At 44.9% G+C, this 19872-nt stretch overlaps 1 protein-coding gene across 11 annotated transcripts in view; it reads left to right on the forward strand.

Annotated features, from left to right (window-relative positions):
• The window catches only part of PITPNM2 (phosphatidylinositol transfer protein membrane associated 2), a 131892-nt gene that overhangs the window by 60840 nt on the left and 51180 nt on the right, over positions 1-19872 (forward strand). For all 11 annotated transcript variants that reach the window (XM_057422620.1, XM_057422610.1, XM_057422614.1 and 8 more), the window contains exon 3: positions 5562-5735. In XM_057422620.1, the coding sequence (XP_057278603.1) occupies positions 5658-5735 (78 nt within the window). In that variant the 5' untranslated portion in view covers positions 5562-5657. The remainder of the gene's footprint in view (positions 1-5561; positions 5736-19872) is intronic.

Here is a 19872-nt window from a genome sequence, read left to right on the forward strand (position 1 = left end):
TGGACGGTTACAGTGAGCATCACTTATTGACAAAGGAGTTCCGCTGCCATTCAGAAAGTACGACCCTGAAAACTACTTGGTTTAAAAGCTCATTCTGTCTCTTCAGCTTGTGGCACACACACGTATGAGAGAGGCAGTTTGGAGTGTAGTGTCAAGTGTTATGGCAAATAATGGTAGCCACAATGTTACTGAATAAGGATGTTGGGGTTTTTTAACCTTTCAACATGAACACTGCCTGCGCAGGATCACTTTGGTAGGGTTGGGAGGAGAGGGGAGAGAAGGGAATGGTAAAATACAAGCATTCAGTTCATCTGCTTGAAAAATACTCATAAATTACGTTTTCCCCTTGACCTTTCTGTAGTGACAGTCGTTCATGTGATCAGAGGAGACTTGTGCTCCAGCTGATACTGTGCTAAGTGTCATGCATTCACAAAACAAGAAGTTCATCTCTGTTCCGTGGTGCTTCCCAATGTAGGCAGCAGCAGGATGTGGGCACCACAGTTACGAGGCCACGCGGGTCCGTGTGATGGATCTCAGGCTACGTGTGCTGCAGCCTTTGCCAAGGGTCAGGTAGGCACTGCAGGGGAGCAGGGGCTGAGGAGGCTTCCACAGTGATGTTTTGCAGGTGCTGATGGAAAGCGTCTCCTGAGAGCTGGGGGCACTGTGGACAATGGGGTCTGAGTGACAGAGGAAGGGAATGGTCTTTGCAGCAGTGATATTCTGGGGAGATGAAGCTGAGCAAGGCTTCTGGGCCAGCAGCAATGCTGCATTAATCAAGGTGTGAGCGTCGAGGCTGCCTTTAGAAATGCTGACTTGGGACCTAGGAATCTGCTTCACGTTTATGATGCTGCTTCCAATGGCATAAATAAATCCAAGCGCGCTCTGTATGCGGTGCTTCCAGTTGGGGGTATGGCTGTATCCACCTTCAGGGAGCTCTGCAGGGGAGAGGGAAGGCAGCTGGGCTGTTAAGCCTGGTGTTGCTTCCCAAAGCCCAAGTGTTTGATACGCTTGGGATCGATGCTCATGTCTCTTTGATAGCACTTTCTTCAAGGAGGCAACTTCTTGGGGGATAAAGGAGATGTAAAGGACCCAAGGAAAGTGTTTTAGGGAGGTAGGTGAGGTCTCCAGGTAATGCCTTTGCTCATCCTTTCGCCACTGCATGTTTGACTCGGTTTTCTTGCAGTTGTTTTTGGTAATTATCTTTTATTTCTCACTTTTGTGCAAATACTGCAGAGAAGATTGTTCAAAAGCTGAGCCAAAGGTATTGATCTTCAGCTCATGAGTTTCATCTTTCATAGGGGAGATTTTCCTCAACTTCAAAAGGCAGCAGAGCCTTGAACAGGCAGTGGTTGATAAAAACCTGAGGCTGGTACCTGCCTCTGCTGCTGCCTGCTCTGCCCCACCTCCATGATGTTTTTTTTTCCTTCCTAGGGTGAGTCTTTTAACTTTATAATAGTGCAAAATGAACCTCCTGTGAGGCTAGAAAAAGCTCATTATAGCTGCTCTCTATTTCTAGGGCTTTTCTTCCCTCTTGAAAATGGAAAATAGCAGCTGTGACACAGGGTGGGCTGTTGCTGCCGTGGTACAGCTCATTTCAGAGCCTTAAAAAGCCTGTGCTCAGCAGCCTGGACACAGGAAACGTGAGCTGGTCAGAAATGAGGTGTGGAAGTGGCAGCTATAGCAGCACAGCATGGAACAGGGTGGGAACAGCCCTTCTGTAGCCTGAACCCACCAGTGTGAGGGCTTCTCCTGCACGGGACCCAAATGATGTGTCAAGGAGCCAGGATTGTTGCTGTAATACTCTTGTGGGCCAGCCTGTGAAGCCTGGCCAGGGTTTGACCTCCAGGACTCCAGTGGCCCAGGTTGAACACCCTTCATGCTTAACTCTTAGTCGTTAATTACAAGCTGTCAGTTGTCATCAGTCCTCTGCTGCCTCGTTTGGTACCGGGGAGGCTGGCCCTGATGCTCCCAAAGTGAGAACCCAACCAACCACCAGGCTCATGGAGAGCCTTGGCTGGGTCTCTTGGTCTGTTCAGTTCCTGCAGCTCCTGATACGCCCCTCGCTTTAAAGAAAAGGCACTTCCTTCAAGTTGTTGCGAGGGAAACTGTTGAAATCAGAAGTAAATGCAGCGCACTGTGTGTTTGCCTTCAGACAGCCTGCAGCAATAGCTCAGAGGTGGACCTGACTCATCGCAGCAGGATATTGACTCTGGAGCGTAATTATGATGCTTTGAGAACCTGATTTTGAGATAATTGAGGTATAAAACCCTGTGCCTGGCTCTCACAGTTACTCCAGCCCTGAGCAGGGATTGAATAACGGCCTCTACAAATGTGCCACTTGGCTGTAGCAGGAACAGCAGCGAGTCTGGAAATGTCCTGCGTCACCATTGTTTTCCTCTTGCGGGGAGAAGCCGGCTGCACGCTGGGGTTTGCAGACAGCCCCGGCCTGCCACCGGCCCTGGTTGTGTGGCCACAGGGGTTTGGCAAACCCATAGGGCACCAAGCTGAACTTCCAGACCCAAATCCAGCCTCCCATCCAAACGGATGCTTGCTAATCCCATCACATCGAGTATCCCTGTTCAAACATCTCTGGCTGGCTGTAGCGATGGGCTGGATGTGTTGCAAGTGCCAGGGCCACAGCTGGTGTTCTGACACCCCTATTCCAAAGCTGTGTGGTGGCTCCATTGCTTTGGAAAGGCTTTCTCTTCCCTCCATGGCAGCCATCATGTCTGCAGGCAAACTTCGGTGTGTTGTTTGAACAATACAGCAAACAGCTCAGTGAGCTTTGAGCCTCCGTCGAGTCCCAAGACTGTGGAAGGAGGCCACTGTCCTCAATGAGTTGTCTGAAGGGTGATGTTGCCACCTCTGTCTCACTTGGCAGGGTGTCCCCTAGGATGTGAATGTGGTGAAACCCTGTGCTCATCTTTCATGGCTTGCCAGCTGGGTTCCACTGCTCTTGGAAGGGTTGGGGCAGGTTGTTTCAGCTCAATGGCAGCCCAAGCTGCAAGTTTATCGTGATTACTATTGGATTTTTTAACCAGTCCAGTTCAAAAAGTCCCTCCTTCAGGGTCAGGGCTGCTGATCCCAGGTGCCTTTTCCTGCTGCCCCCTTTGGTTTAAGGCTGTGATTTGGTCCTTGCTATTGCTCAGTGTGTTTCCAGGGTTGTTTTCTACTCGACTTTTGGGGCCTGGTTGCCGTAGTGAGCAGCTGCCCTTGGAGTTTTTGGGAGCATCACCTTTCCAATGGGCACATCACCAGGACCTCCTCCTGCCTGGAGACCTGCAGGCTGAGCCAAAACACTGCTGACCCCAGGGAAGTAGAAACCTGAAGGGGAACTTCACGGCAAAACCTCAGCACCTATAAAAGCCAAGCAGAAAGCTGGACCAGGAGCCACGGCTGTGGCCAGACAAGCTCTGTGTGCCAGGTGCTTCCAGGCTGCTCTGTGCCTGCTCGGGGCTGAAATGGTTGGGTTTTGAGTCTGTCATAAAAGAAACCCTCTTGTGTCTTGGCTGTCTGAATGACTGCCTGCCTGGCACTTCATTATAAACACACTTTTCCCCATCTTGGTACTGGTTTCCTGCCATTTTGTTGCTTTTAAGGTTCTATTTGTTTTATTCATCTCTTGCAATCAATAGGAATATCCTGTTTTTAGCAAGCAGCGAAGGCAGATGTGACTGATGTCCTTACGGTGGGAGCAGAATCACTTTCAGAGCTTTTAAATCTAATCTTCCAAGGTCTCTAAAGCATAACGAACTGCTCAAGACGTGTGGCTGTGTCTCCCACTGCCATTACGTCCAGGAAATGGGATCCAGTGCAGCTCTGGGGCCAGCACTTGAGATCATCTTCTGGTGGTTACTGTAGTTCTTTGCCATGACACTAATTAAAACCCACCTAATGAGATTATCTCTACCTGTTGTGGAGAATTAGCTTGATGGAGGAAATCCTGCACGTGGGCATGGATGCACATAGGCATGGCAGCGTCGGGCAGTGCAGTCTGCTATTATGCCAGGGATTGCCATGGCAAAATTTCTTTAACCCCCCATTCACACACAGAGATTGTTCTGACAGCATAAAATGAAACAGGGAATTGAATTTGAGAATAGATTGATGTAGCACCAGAACAATTGCTATTCCAGAAGAGTCAGGCTGGGATGGCTCGGCTTTACAGCAGGACTAAGGGAGTGATTGACTCCCTGCACTCGGCACTGGTGAGGCTGCACCTTGAATCCTGTGTTCAGTTCTGGGCCCCACATTAAAAGAGAGACATTGAGGTGCTGGAGCAGGTCCAGAGAAGGGTTGGTCCGTGACCAAGGGCATGTGTTTTAACCTCTCTAAACCTTGTTAAAGGTTGGTGAAGTGCTGTGGAAACCCTGAGTAGTGCTGAGTCCTGTTGAGAGCAGTGGCTTCCTGGTTCCCAGACCATGGTTTAATCCACTAGCTAGGTTGGTTGGTTGTAATCTCTTTTTCCCTTCCCCAGGCTTAGGGTCTGGGGCTGTGTTCACTCCAGCAGTTGTATCTGAAGACCTCCAATAAGCAGGCACAGCACAAAGGTAGATTTTGGCGATGAGAAGGAACCAGGCAAGCACTTTGTGTGCCAGGAGAGGTCATCAGATCCTGCTGAGGCTGATTTGGCGTGATGGTAGACAGCTTTACTCCTTGTGTCCTCTCTTCCCTATCAGTTTTCTTCCTCCTTACCTCCCTTTCCTTAATGATTGTATTGTCTTTATCACCAGGCCATCGGGAGCCTTAAGAATATTTGCAAAGTTACTGCTTTAACTGTTGGTGTAGTAAATGCTGTATTTCCCCTATTCTTAAGCAATAATTCTATTGAATTGCTTTGAGCTGAGGTATGGTGGGATTTTTGATGTTGCAGTTTGATCTTCGGCTGTATTCTTCTGCAGCGGGAGGGCAAAAATGCATCTGGCATCGACATCGGTGGCAGCAGGATTTTGCCTGTGGAATACTTTGGCGGTGAAAGAGAAGGGATCCTACCAAGACACTAATCCAGAATAAAGCAGGGAAGAAAAGTACATTTCTGCTGTCTTTATTGTTAGAATTCAAATTACTTTATCCATCGTGGTGTTCCTGAGGACCGAGGAAGTCTAATTATTGCCTTTTCTCGCTGCTGAATGAAGGCGAGAAGATAAAACCTGATACCTTTGAGTGGATGCAACTCTCGTGCGTTGCTGACATTGGAGAGATACTTCATTGTCTGGCAACAGAAGGTCTGCCTATTCATTTTGAGCTTTTGTCCCATCTCTTCCATGGAGATGCTATTGCATATGAAAGTCTGATTGGTACAGTGGCAGAGGTCAGGAAGGTAATAGCTTTGATGGTATCCCCTGAAGCAAATAAACATTATACTAAAAGATCCTGCTCAATTTGATACCGAGGGGCTGGGAGCACTCCAGGGATTCTCCTTTCTGCTGTTAAGCTTATAGCTATTACAGAAATTAATGTTTGCCTCTCGTTTGCTCTTTTTTTTTGGTCCTAATAGGATGTTCTGCACTAAGGATGGAAAATAACTGCTTCTCTCCTTCCCCCTCCCCCCTCTGTTTCAGGGATCCTCAATGCATTTCCTGGCCATTGTTTAAGGAGCCTTTACTAAAAACTTCTGGATTGTGTTTCTGAGCGGACAAAGGATTTTTGGATTCAAAATGCTCATAAAGGAATATCGTATTCCTCTGCCCATGAGCGTGGACGAATATCGAATCGCGCAGCTCTACATGATACAGGTCAGTAATGTTTCAGCCCGTGTGGGTGAGTGCAGGGGAACACGGGGCTTTGTGTGGAAGAGTGGGGCATTGCTGCAGGATTGGATGTGTTATATTTGAGGTTTGCTGGGTGCTTTTTAAGGGGGGGGGGGGGGAGGTGATACAAACTTCTTGATGTGCCTCCTCTTATCCCTAAATCAGAGCCTCTGTTTGGCCTAGCTGAGGAAACAGTGGCTTGTGGAAGGATGCACTGAGCCCACGTGTGTGTGGGTACCTACCTGGAAATCACTGAGCTATAGGGCTTAAGCAGCTACTGCTTCCCATTTAGACTATGGTTACTGCTCATCCCAGTTCCAGCTGCAAACTAAAGGCTTGGGAAGAAACAGCCTAATATGAATTTGAGAGGGTAAAGAGAAGGCGTAGTTTTGAATTTGGGGAGGGGGGGGGAGTGTGTGTGGTATTTAGATGTAATATTTCTTCACTTATGTACCACTATGAAATAGATACTAATCAGTTTAGGCATAAAACTGAGATTATTTTAATAGGCTTCTGAATACTGGTGGGAATTGTTGTTGAATTCCCTGTCTGCAATAAAGCAGTTAATTAAAATGTTGGGGTTTCTGTAACTCAAATCCTCCGTGCCCACATTCTCTTGGTGTTTGATATCCAAGCAGGAGCATTTATAAAAGGAAATGAATCTGAAGCGTTATTTCATTGTCCCACGCTTTAAATAAAAGTCAATTTTGCTCATCCAGCAGCGCACGCATCTGATACTGAGCTTGCAGGAGTGCTTTCTGTGGCAGGATGAAGTGATGTAGAAAGATCTACTTCGGCTTAAAACCCTAAAATGAGTAAAGGGAGAAAAAACCAAAGTCCCTAAACTAAAGCAAAAGGATTTCCCCATTTCATCCCTGACCATCCAACTGTGTCTCTTTAAGGACTCATGCACTTGGACTTGACTATTAACACAGTCTATGGGGTGTGTTTTCCAGTAATAACAATCAAATTCGTTTTTCTGACACAAATGCATCATCTTTCTGTGTTTAACCTAAATGTTAGCCTAAGTGAGTAAACATTTTTCTTAGGTGGCTTCGTTTTTGTGTATTTTTCCCTGACACTTCAGTTGCTTTGAACAGAGCAGGTTGATGGAAGCAGTGTGTTAGCTACGCAGAAGCTGTCGGCAAGCAGCAGAGCTTACAGGGGAATGATCTGATGGAGAAGGAGGAGCCCACCTGATTTCATGGGGGCTGAGTATTTAACTGGGCAGTGTGAGTTGTAGAGGACTTGGTCAGGGGCTGAATTTGCTGTTCACTTTCAGAGTTAAAGTACTTCTTTCTGTTTCATTTATGCAGAACACTGGATTGCACTTGGTTCACTTGACAGTGATTTTAGCAGTATCTTAATGTCAAAGGGCGTGATAAGCCATTAGGGTGTCAGTCAAGGGGAAGTTCCCTGGCCCAAGAAACTACTTAAGTAATTACTCATCGGAATGGAGCTATCCAGCCCTGCTCTAATTTTCTAGTGCACTGATGTGCAGCAAAGTAAGGTTTCCTCTTAGACCAGGTGCAATAGCTGGTGTCAAGTCAGGTCTCTGATCTCCCTCAGAGAGTTCCAGGTCAAGCTAGGACCACTGCGTGTAGCCCAAGATCCAGGTGAGCTGGAGAAGTGCATGCCAAGCCATTGCCTTGGCTGCATTATGTGTACAAGAAGAACAAGAGGAAAAGTTTAGCTGTGCTTTATACTGAAAATGCCAGTCTCAAGTTTGAAAAGACGAAATAATAAACCCAGAAAACCCACTTAGGGTAGAATGTGGAGTTTCTGTTCTGTTTGTTAATGTTGGGTAGCAATCTGCTTCAGCTCTTCCTGAAACTGGTGGAAGCCAGCCCTGCTGGCTTCAGTGGGAGCTTTCCCTGGGCCATGATTATCAATGTCTTTTCCTTCAGTTTGATTTAAAAGTGGAGGTTTTGTCTTTGAGGCAGGCACTGGGGCAAGAGCAGTGGGGAGCATGACTTCCATTCTTATCAGAGAATGAGGAAGGGTTTCATGTCTCTTTCTCCTGTGAAGCACGTAAGGGGGCCACAGAAAAGGCAAGCTCTGCATGTTGAACCCCCTTAGGGGAACAAGCTGAGAGATCTGTGTAGAGCAGCGGTGTTGAGGCATTTCTTAAGTCTTTTGACTGAAACATGGAACAGAATGATTTCGAGTAGCTCCTGGGGAGTGGAGCGATTCTTAAAAGCAAAAGGTTCGTTTCAAAGGCATTGGTTGGGTATGGTGTCATTATTGCTGGAGACACTCGTCAGCCTGGTTGTGTAAGAAGCAGTTTTCCAACAGTGTAAGAAGGAGATGTCACAATCACTCCTCAAGGGGTTTTGAGAGCCTTAAGCATGTGCTTGGAAGTCGATCATTGATTTATCATCGAGCTCATGAGTGAGGATTCCCATTCATCTCCAAACCAGTTGGTATAAAGGTGCTCTTTAAGGAGCAATCCATTAATTTTCCTAGATTTCAGCATCCTCCAAATGAAAGTTTTCCAAAAGGACCTTCTCACCTGGGGGATGAAGCCCATGGAATTGCTCTGGGAACCCTTTCTGTGAAAGTAGTGCTTCAAAGCCATTTGAATGCAGTTAGGATGTTCAGTCTCAAGCTGCAGTGCTGTGGTCATTGTTCAAAGGTGTTTTCATGGAGGTCTTTGCAGTGGAAAGTCCTTTTGTCTCCTTTCAGAAGAGAACAATCCTTCTTTAGAAGTCTTCACAAAAATTTCCACCAGATTTGATGATCACACCCAGGTAGCAAAGGATGCTTCCATTAAACTGGGACAGGCTGTACTCATATTTACTGTATTTATTGGCTGGGAGAATTAACATTGTGCAGTGTACAATCCAGCCTCTCTGGTTCTCTGCTCCACTAGGCAGGCCAGACACGCAATAAATCACTGTGTGCGTGCCCATGTTGCTTTGTAATTCCTCTTAATGTCCTCCAGGCTGGTGTATAAAGTTGTGGAAACTGAGGTGAGTGGCTGCTGCTTTGCATCAGTATTATTATTATCATTATTATTATTAATAATAATATTATTTGAGGGTGAGAGAAGTGGAGCAACAAATCTCTTAAGTGTTGCTTTCTGCTACCTTCTGAAATACTATCTACAAAGACAGTGGTTTCAGTACTTTAAGTAGCACTTGAATTCTTCCATAAATAAGTTAATCTTACATTAAAGCAAAGGACTTAATGTACCCTTCACTTGCAGCCCAGCAGATCTGAACTGAATTGGTTTTCTCTATTAAATTTTAGCCTATCAATATCTGTATTTTCATGGGAAACCTCTCATGCTGTCAGTGTCTTCAGGTTGGGAGCTCTTGCTGCATTAAACACACAGCAGTTAGGTCTTAGCTTTTCCATGTTGCATCATTAGCTTTTCCATATTGCTTCATAGAAGAAGAGTTTTGGTCTCTTTTTCTATCCAAATTAAAAGATACCCATCTTCATATCTGAGCTTGGAGCCAGTGATCTGCCTTCCTGCTGTGACCTGATTTTATTCTGGTGCATAAAATGGGCAAAATATTTCAAAACAGTGAAATAATTCCTTGTACTGCTTTTCTAGACAACAGTTTTGTGGTATAACTCTTTCCTAGGGATCAGTGCACACGTTTCAGATCCTGTTGTGCTTCCAAGGGTAAGGGATCTCTGGATATACTCAACCTTGAGAGTTGCCCATTGGAACTGCAGCTTGACCTGGGGAAACTGCAGGCTCCTCTCTTAACATAAGCAGAAAGCAGGTGGAGATGAGCACTGAAGAGAGTTTTCATGAAACACAAACCAGTTATGGAGGGGACGACTGTAAACATCTGTAGGGTTTTCTTTCTTCCTGCAGGAGCGCTGAACCCAGGACTCTGTCCTGGATGTCTTCTCTGTCTCTGCACATCAATCCCATCAAAGGCATGTGCAGTATTTCTGTCTCTGTGAGGACTTTGAAGCCTGTCGTGCACAAAAGATTGGCCCATTCTGTGTTATACATTAAGTAGATCTTATTAAAGAGTCCTTTAATTCTTCCTCTTGTAAGTGAGCTGCACATGCGTGTCTCAATAACTTTCCTATAACACTTGCTTCCTTTTCTTGTGTGTTCAGGGAACCTACCTTTAGATACACCTCCACTCAGCCCAGAAACAGCCCACACTTTAAAGTCTCTGTCTCACAGAGGCTTGTGTTCCAAGATCTGAATGTGCTTGTCAGAGAGATCAGTGTGGTATTAGCCAAAGGTCAGTCCATTTACCATCTTAATAACGTTCATTACTGTGGTTCCATATGCCATAAGATTCCGAGGGACTGTTGCCCTTCCGACCCTTATATAAGATGAGAGAATCCCTCCTGTTATTAAATGTTATTTTTGTATCAGTGTCCATAGCTTGCTATCTCTGCTGTAAATAACTCCGGTCCGCATTTTCTCCACACAGTTTTCTCCAAGTACTTGTGATCTTCCTTCAAAGATGGTGTCCTTTAAAGGAATTCTTCTGGACCTAGTGATTGCCTTTTGAGGATTAGACTTATTTTAAGGTGCTGTGTCATCCTTATAAGCTAATAACACTTAATATGTTATTCAGCACTTCAGGGGTCCGTGACTGAAGAAGGATTTGCCCCTGTTTGAGGCAGTCTGTTAAAGAGAACCCATCTGCTCAGCACTGTCTGCTGATCTCGGGCAGGATCCTGGGAATTGAGGGCTCTTCTCATCTTTGAACATGAGCCTCTCTTCTACATTCCCTCAGGGCTTTGTGTTTATTGCCTTCCCTGAAAAATCAGAGCGTGTTTCCAGGCGTGATGGTGCTGTGATGCTGATGGAGTACCCTGAGTCACTTCCCTCTTTGCTGAAGGATGATGCTTTATCCGTCGTTTCAGTTTCCAGACCCCTGCACTGACCTGTTTTCTCCTTCATTTGCATGTAGCTCTCAGGTACTACCTCTGAGAATAGACATAAATGTGTGCTTGGTGGTGGTAATTCTTGAGGCCATGTCCTGATACCTGGGTGCAAAAGCCATGTCCCTTAAACTGTTAGCTACACTTGGCAATTGCCAGCAGGCTCAGCAGATGGTGAAAGATTGATTGAGTGGGGGAAAACAAACTAACCCTTCATCTCTGGACACTGAAGAACGGGATGGCTGATTATTTTTGTTTCATTTGCAGATGCCTTGGCCATCTGGACAGATAGACATATATGCTTTAATTTTAAAAGCAAGTGACACTGCTGACAGCTCCCGAGACCCTGGAATCACAAGTCTAAAAGCAAAAGCCTGATTTGAAGTTTCCCTGCCAAATTCTGTGCTGCAGTATTTAAAAGCTGTGACTTCTGTGTTCTTCCTTCCTTCGGTTTTCATAACCTTTTCTTTGTGATCATGAGGGCTTGCATCCTTCTGAAAGAAGAGCGAGACACTTAGCTTTGAGAACCAAGGGAGGTACCGGTACGTTCAGTGCAGTGTGATTTGCACAGGTGACAGTGATGGGTTATCATTTTGGGAAAACAGACCAAAATAGCAAACATCTTTTCTGCATTTACTTCTTTATTTTGAAGTTGTTATCCTGGAGCAGTTCTTCAACTGGTGAAAACGAGATTGATTTTAGAGTTGTGAACTGTGTTGCCTTGACAGTTCACACGTGCTCTCTTTCTCTAGCAAAGCTGAGTGAAGCTATAAAGCTTATATCACAACAATTAATTCAAACCTCAGACTGGTACTAGTTTGAATAGAGGATGCAGCACTGATAATCCCACTGAGCTTGTGACTGTCAAAAATCCTTTTTTCCTTTTTTATTCCTATAGAAGAAGATTTCTGACATGTGGACAGAGTCTTGGCTGTTGACGCAGATTAGGCTCTCACTTCTTCAAATACCTGAAGGCAAATAATGATTTAAGTATTAGGAAAACCATGAGGATTTCTTTAAGCCAGTCCTCCAGTATTGTAGCATGCAGCCTATTGTTAGTGAATAATTGCACTGAGTTCCTAAAATCTAAGGGATATAGCCAGAGAATTGATCCAAAACACCCCGAGTTGAAATTTCATCTCTGGCTCGCAATACAATAATGGACAACTTACTTTACTTCCCTTAAGCTGGGGACAGTAATTCTCATAGAAAGTGCCTGTGGAAAAGTTAATACAGGGAAAAACCTGTTTAAAACCAGGGAAGGAAATAATCAAGGGAAGATGAAACACTGAGCTGGAAGTGGAGTAGACATTTTGAAAGATGGAGCATGTGGGGTAAACAAGCTTGAGGTATCTCCATAATAAAGTGATTCCTACTTCATGTACCTCTGGCACATCCAGCCCTGGCTCCGTCGGAGTGTAACTTTGTAAGGGTGTCTTTGTAAGACAAAGTGATTAATGAGTGGCCATGGGAATGGTTCCCTTAATGCCGTAAAGTTTTTATGGTTCTGCACAACTGATCGTCCCCGAAATGTCCTGGTTTTGTACAAACAGCTTCGTTAATATCAAGACCCAATTCCAAATAACGCAGTGCGTACAGCATCTGTACACATTGGTGCTGCCCATATTTCCGCTCTGTCTTGCGTGAGTCTGCTGCTGGCAACCTGTCCTGCCTTTAACTTTTAGGGCTTTTTCTTAGGGATGTGTTTTACATTACGAGAAAAGCAGCCAAGAGTAATGGTGCTGCAGATGAGGATAACCTGCACTTTCTGGGGTGAGAATTGTCCCTTCTTTTCCATGCTCAGCTTTGCTCTGCTTCTGCTGGCCAAGAGTCTTGCAGTATTTGGGGCTGGAAACCCAGAAGGAGGAGGTTCTTACAGCTGCAAAGAGCTATGACCCTCACCTCATAACAGCTCTTGGGAGAGTGAAGGGGTGGCAGGAACAGGCCTGTTATCTTCTGGACACTAACATACCTTCCATCAGAAAGCAGCTCTACATGTGCTTCCCTCTGACAAGAAGATCCTTCATGAGTGACATCTTCATCTTTCTCCTTGTGTGCTTAATATCTCCTTGAAGGTAAAATTACATAGTGGCTGTATAATGGGATAAGCATGCAGCAAAAGGTCAGCAATTCCTATGTGATATTCCCAATTCTTACTTGGTAAACTTGAGGGAAGAGCCCCATAATATCCCTGCTGCAGGCAGGGGGATGATCAGATGGCAGCTCCTTGCAGACCTTCCAAATGCAGTGTCAGGCAGGGATGCAAAGGTGGGTCCTTGATCTGTAAAGTGAGTGGATGTAGAGGAGGCTGTGTTCATGGTCAGCAAAGTTTTAGGTCTCTGTGAAATGTTAAATATCTCTATATTGATCGAGCTGCGCTCCTTGGCCACCTGACACAGCAGCCTGGAAAGGGGCAGTCTTTTCATAGCACTGGGACCAGGTTTCTGCTAGGATGGGGACTCTTCTAATTTCCCTCTACGCTTTACAACTCTCTCATCTTAGGACTCCTTTTCTTTGTTTTCAGCTGGATGTTAGGAACACTTAAGACGGGGTTTTATGCTCTGCTGGTGAAGCACCGGTGTTTGGGGGAAGGAGTATTGCAAAGTGGAACGAAACACTGCACGCCGTACACTATTCAAACCTAGAAGGAGGATGTTTAGGACGGCTGCTTTTTTGCCTTTATTAATGAAGCCACTGACGAGCAACAGATTTCTTTCCCCTCTCCCCGGGGTTTCAGGTCATTCCAATGTGTACACCACAATGAGGCTCGGAGTCAAAGTGCTGTTGTAAAGCCTCATGTTCTGATCGTTATCTTGTTGACTCAAATGAACCTTCCTTTGCTAAAGAAGTATTGACACTGGCCCTTCATGTATTATTTTTCTTTATCAGCATTAATTGGATTAAAATCATTGTCATGCGTGAAAGGAGGTGTGTTGGAGCACAAAGGGCACGTGGAAACCTCTGCTGTGGGCACCATGGTTACTAGTGACATCACTTGCATTGCTGTTAACAGCAATGATTTGTGTGCAGCGTTCAAGCCTGAGTGAAGATGGCCTAAACTAAACCCGGTGGATTGCTGATGCAGTCCCATTGCCATGGAAACAGATGCTTTGGTTTGAAGCTGCCTGTACTTGTAATGTGGTTCACATGGTGTAAACAGAAACATGGTCCTGCGGTGTCCACAACTCCTGAAAGGGCAGGAAAAGTGTTACTGGAGAGGTTGGGAAGCCCTGTTGCTTTTGGACTTGGTTCCCTGTTAGCGTAGTGCCAACCTAGTTGTGCACAGTGAGATATGGAAAGCCTTGCTTAAAGTGAACAAGAACAAACCCCAAAAGTCCTTTACTGTCCTCCAGCAGTTTTGCTGTTGAAGTACTGTCAGTCCAGGTTGATATGGATCATTTCTTACTTGTACCTTACGAAGTGCAGGTTCAGAAATAGTCTAAAACCCACCCCTGGGGTAACAGGGTTCCTAGCTCCTGGCTACCTTTTACACTGTCTTTCCAATATAACCATTAGGACTGTGCTTAACTCCTGCAAAATCGGAGTAGAGAAGGTTCTACATCTTTTCTGTTTGAGGACTGTTTTGCTGTGTTTTGGTAAAGGTCCCTACTCAAGCCCAGTGGAAGAAGACACTGGGCCACACCATGGTTAGGATGCTGAAATGAAGCTTGAAAGATCTGGGTACTTGACTTACCCTGCCAGCAGCTCTGTGTATTCAGGTTACTTTCCCCCGCTTCAGAATTCCATCATCCTTAACTTGAGAGGACTTGGCTATTCTGAGCGTGTCCTTGGACAGCATGAAGTTGTGTGTGATGTTCCATTTCAGCTCTCTATTGCGTTAATAACTGTAAGCCTGGGTTTTATGTTTAATTTAATTCATGTAACTTCCTGTTTGCTTTTAGAGCATCTTATGCACTGACTAAATTATGTTGGATTTGATCTGATCAGAAGTTCTCCTTCTTGGCTTCTGGAAGTGGAATAGTGCCATCCCCTCTGCTCCCTTCTTTCACACTAAAAAAAGCTTCTCGCTTAGGTATCACCCTGGTTATGGTGATATGATTTGAATTGAGTGTTTCAGGTCTTTGGCACACACATTTTTAAAAGATAAACCCAATAAAAACCAGCTTGGGAAGTAGGACTTCAGGGTACTTTTAGGGTAAGGCAACGTTTTGTTGGCAAAGACCTGATTTTTGGTTGCCTGCAGTAAATACTGACCATGAATGGTGCCTGGTCTATCAGATATCTGTATCAGCAGGCAGAAGGTTACCAGTGGTGAAAGCAGATTGCTCGTAATGAATTAGATGTCAGTTTGAATGCTCAGAAAGGAGTGGTTAACAGGACCCAGAGCTGAGTCATGCCGCAGCAAGAGGCAGCTGAAGATGGAACAGATACACCCAGGTGCATGCACATCATCACTGTACATGTTATCCGTGTACAAAAATGCTGCACAGGAAAATGTGTTAAGGATAAACCATGCTTTAGTTTCAGCATCTTTTGGTGTTTTCCAGTATCTCTGTCTCTTTCTGGTTTTTAGGTGCTGTTTAATTCTGGCTTGCAGCAGCTATGGCTGAAGCTGTGCATCTGTTGTCATGCTGGTTTATTTGTGGTGTTTGAATGCTAGCATCACCACGGTAAGCCCAGAGACATGGCTGAGACTAACAGGCTGCTTTGCTTATAACCTCTCCCAGCACTTCTGTAGAAGGCTCAGGTCATCATCTAGCTGGTGCCTTCTTAGTAATGCAGCTTCTGCTCTTGCACAGTGCCTGCAGGTAGGAGATGATGAGGGCTGGCAGGCTGCTGCCTGTAGCACGTCAAGGAACGCAGTTGGTGATGGGAAGAAGGCAGCACTTTGAAAAATGAATTAAAGAGTGAAATCTCTGTCAGTAATGTCCATCTGGAGACAGCTGGGAGTATTTTTCCCTTAATGTACGCAAGAGGTTGAAAACAAGTAGTTAATTCCTCCCCAAGCCTAAACTTTGTAACTCAACCTTTACTTTTGTACTTCTTTTCTAAAACTGAATAGAAGAAGGTTTAAAAATGGGTCTGATTAGTGAAACCAGGTCTTAATAACCTATCCAACGATGGCAGAAGTCATCTATCCTAAGCAGCTTCAGGCATTTTTGTTGTCTGGTGGATCGTGTGAGGCAATTTAGGCTTTCTCTGGTTCCCAAAGGACAGGTCTGTTTCTGGGAACTTAATTGGCATTTGTGGTAGCCTTAATATCCAAACCAATAAAGAAGTAGTAATTGGCCAAAGAGAATGTTTTCTTGGCCTTTCTTGCCACAGCGGCATGAGCAAGTATGTTAGCAGGATCCTCTGGGGATATTTGCTGTCACGTTCTTGTTCGGTGGTTACATAGATGCCTTTGTTTGCTGTCATCATTAACTGAAACCATCAACCGGTTGTAAACTTCTTGTATCTATATCTGTGTCTAAATGGGATAAAAAAATAGCCCAAGACTTCAGTGTTATTTTAATAGCTTTTCCCAGAAGAATTTGTCTGGACTATCAAAATACCCTGTTGCCACATGGGAGCTGGAGGGAAAAAATATCTATCTTCATATCTTCTGGTTGTTGTTTACAGACAGTGATTTGTGTCTTTGTTATCCATGGACAATAGGTCTACCAAGCATAATGCTATCAGTCTTCATAATTTGACTAATCTCAAATCAAAACTCACATGGATCATCGAAGTAGGCCACTGGTACTGTGTAAATATATTGCTGTCATGCACCAGTAACCTTCATCATGAAGCTAAAGCAAGTCAACCTTTTGTAATCACTCTCTCAACTTGCTTAGGTTGAGGGGTTGTCCTGTAAACAATAATCAGTGGTAAACAAGGTAAGATTATAGCTATAATCTATTTGATAAGCTAGAACAATGCCTGGCTTGCCTATGACCACCATGCACCCTACCCTCTCTTCACTGCTCTCTGCAGTACCATTGCACTGCTCAGAGTAGTAAGTTACAATAAAAAAACCCCAAACTTTAGGAGAAACTAAACCCCAGAGTCATGTGCAGTGCTGCCAAATGCTACAAGGCAAATTGAATTTCCAGAGCCTGACTTCTGTATTTCTCCAGCCAGTACAATAAAGCACATTTTAGCTGTTTTATCCACCATTATGCATTCTTGTTGTGGGAATGCTGTTCCTCCAGCTGTAGGGAGACTCCTCAAGTTATGGGGCTTTCTATTGCCATCAGCCATCATTCCTTTACTGAGCTTTCTGTTGCCATCAGCCATCATTCCTTTACTGAGCTGTACCCACATACAAGTGGCATTTAGTTACTTGGTCCCATTCATCTGAGCCAGATGAAGTTTGCTGGACTAAGGCTTTGCAAGATGTGCTCCTTGTTGTTAACCGAGAGCGAGTCTCATTTGTGACTGGGAAAGGGGATGGAACCTGAGAACTGCTCAACCTGTCTTTGCCAGTGGAAGGCTTTGTTTACAGCCTTTTGTCTCCGGTTGTGAAGGGCAGATGAGAAATGGGGTTAGGCTAGCCCAGTGTTTACATGACATTCACAGGAATTATTCACTTATGATTGTTATGGTGAGGTCATGTGCTGTGTCCCATGCTATGCTGCTGTGCCAAGAGATTTATTTTAATAGGAGCCTTTAAGTAACTGGCATTCTTGCTAATCATGGTGCATCTGCTTCTCTGGGTTCCCTGTTATGAGTGATTTAATGCTATTACTTTAGCTGGAAGGGATCTGTGTCACCATCTGTCCTGGAAAGCTATTGATGGGGCTGTGCAGAACATGGAGTGTCATCAGCAGAAGAGAGGGACTTCTAAAGGATGGCTGGATTTCCTGTTGTAATACAATATAAGATGGTTTACTGTGATTACAGATTAGATAACTTGCATATAAAGGCTGTTAGCTACTCTTTGATTTTGCTGGGGACCGTTCCTCAGGTATTTAGAGAGAGAGAAGATGCTGTTGTCAGTTAACAGCAAGTAGTAACAACAGGGGTAATCTGCTAAATAAAGCGTTTCTCACAGGGGCATGGGTCTATGAGGCAGAAACATTCAAGACTGACCCTAAAATGCCTGCACAATTGCCCCTTCCAGCAGACAAATACCCTTTGGAGAGGGTTTGCACACACTGCTCAAGCCAAATGCTTTCCTAATCGATGGTTGCTTTTTAATTGTTGCTTACAGACCAGTTCCTTGTAATAAGCTCTCTCCATGCTGTAGCTGAGTCACAATAGACATGAAGGGGCTATATAGCTGGAAAGCAAATTGCTCTTCGCTCCCATAAGTGGTGTGCTTTCACAGTACCACTTACACACAGAGCATCATCCTGGTCTCTCAAGTGTGTGCGGTTGATGTCTTGATTTCTGTTGTCTGAGAAATGCATCTTCTTATTGTCTTTGTGACTGGTTAGTAATTGTGCTGTTTACCATCTAACTTGACTTTCTGGTCCTTCCTGACCTCACTGTGGCTCGTTGCCTTCTCAGCAAGCTAACTGGTAAGTATGAGAGCAGGCAGGGCTGGGAAACTGCTTTGTGTGGGTTTATTGTGTGGAGTTTGTCTTTCCTCATACGCTCCTTCCCACAAGAAGTTATATTGTGTTTTGAGTATAAATTGGCCTGACTCACAAGTCCTGGCTCGAAAGATAGGTTGGGATATAAACTTTGAGGCTCTAATGGTTCTATCGTGCAAAGGTGCAGCTCTTATTTCACATTCATCAGTTAAATGTTCTTGCTGTTCCTTGTCGTATCTTATGTAGATCATTTGCCTAAAGCTTTCAACTGGGTGAAAGAGACTGAGGGCTGGAGCTGGTCATCTGGAAAGGCTGAAGGAGGAAGCATGCCCTGCTCTCAGGATGGGGTTCATGGTCTCCTGCAGGTGCATAGAAGTGAATCAAATAACCAGAAATGAGAAGTGGGACACGAGCTGACTTCCACGGGGAGTCTCAGTTAATTTGGGTTTTTCCCTCCTTCCTTCCCTTTCAAAGTGTTGGGCCCATAACACCGTGCCACCCATCACATCTCCCACGATCAGACAGCTCTGAGAAGCTGAGTGTTAGCATTGCCAGGTCATGTAGAAACCTGCTTGTGGAAGTATTCATGTAAAGAGAAAATTGGCTGATCCTATGGGTTCAGCAGGGTTCTAGCTGTAGGATGAGAGCCCACTTTCATACAGAGAGATTTTTGCCCAAGCTGTCTAAATGAGGGAGCCTGGCTTTGCTTTGAATCCTTGTCTTCAGTGTTCTCGAATGGATCAAGTTGGGGAGAAACCTCTTGCTTTGATCCATCTTCATTCAATCCATCAGGTAACAGAGGAAAAGCAGGGATTTGGGAAGTGTATTAAGCAAGGGTGACATGGCATTGCAGGGTGGGCTTCAATAAAAGGGAACATACTGCAGAAGAGCTCCCTGGCTGCTGCTTATCTGTTTGATGGGAGCTGAAGTCAGAATTGGCAGCAAAGGATCTTGAACCTTCAGACTTATGGTTATGGAAGCACTGGTCCCTTGCATGGCCCTCTGGAGACCTTCCAGAGATGGAGAGCTATAAGAGGAAGGCAAGGCATAAGGCATATCTCAGATGTAGCTCTGACAGGAAAAGTATGAAATTGCATTCTGAGAAAGAAAGCCTAGCGGGTATTTTTATCTATTTTCATATCAACTGTGGCCATTAAATCTTCAGTGTTTTGCTTTTCTGATTCAGTACAAGTGTTTCTAAATCCGGGGACCCAGTTCTGTGTCGCTCCTGCTTGGCACAGCCCTGGGACGTGCCGAGTCCTCTCGGTGCTGTGGATTTCTGTTGCAAAACCTCCTCAATAGGTTTTTGTCCCAGATGAGGACTTGCAGATTTGACTGGAATTGCTGGTAACCGTGCAACCCAGAATGGAGTTTTACATCCAGCTGGTGCACAACTCTCCATGTGATAACTTGGCACGAAGAGGAGCCGTCTTTCCCCTCGTTATGATTTCCACGTGCTTCTGCCATATAATAAAACTCTAGATCTCCATAATTTGTATCAACTCTTGGGAGCAGATGCTGTGCTATTATTCTGTCTGACACATTCACTGTGCCTGCTGGGTTCCTGCCTTTGCCGAGACCTTTGAATTAACCAGCGGTTTTTGGGGTCATCAAGATTATTTAATGTTATTATCATAAATATTTGCACAGGACTTGGTCAGTGCTTATATAAGAACTGAAAGGCAGTAATTTGTTTTAAGAGGATGTGTGTTTTAATGAAGTGCCAGCTGAATGGTAGAAATCAGCTGTAAAAAACAGTGCTTTTCTTTCGC

This window comes from Pezoporus wallicus, unplaced genomic scaffold (assembly GCF_028554395.1).
Source record: "Pezoporus wallicus isolate ANWC-B61680 ecotype Strahan unplaced genomic scaffold, APGP_CSIRO_Pwel_v1 contig_9942, whole genome shotgun sequence".
Taxonomy (NCBI): Eukaryota; Metazoa; Chordata; class Aves; order Psittaciformes; family Psittacidae; genus Pezoporus; species Pezoporus wallicus.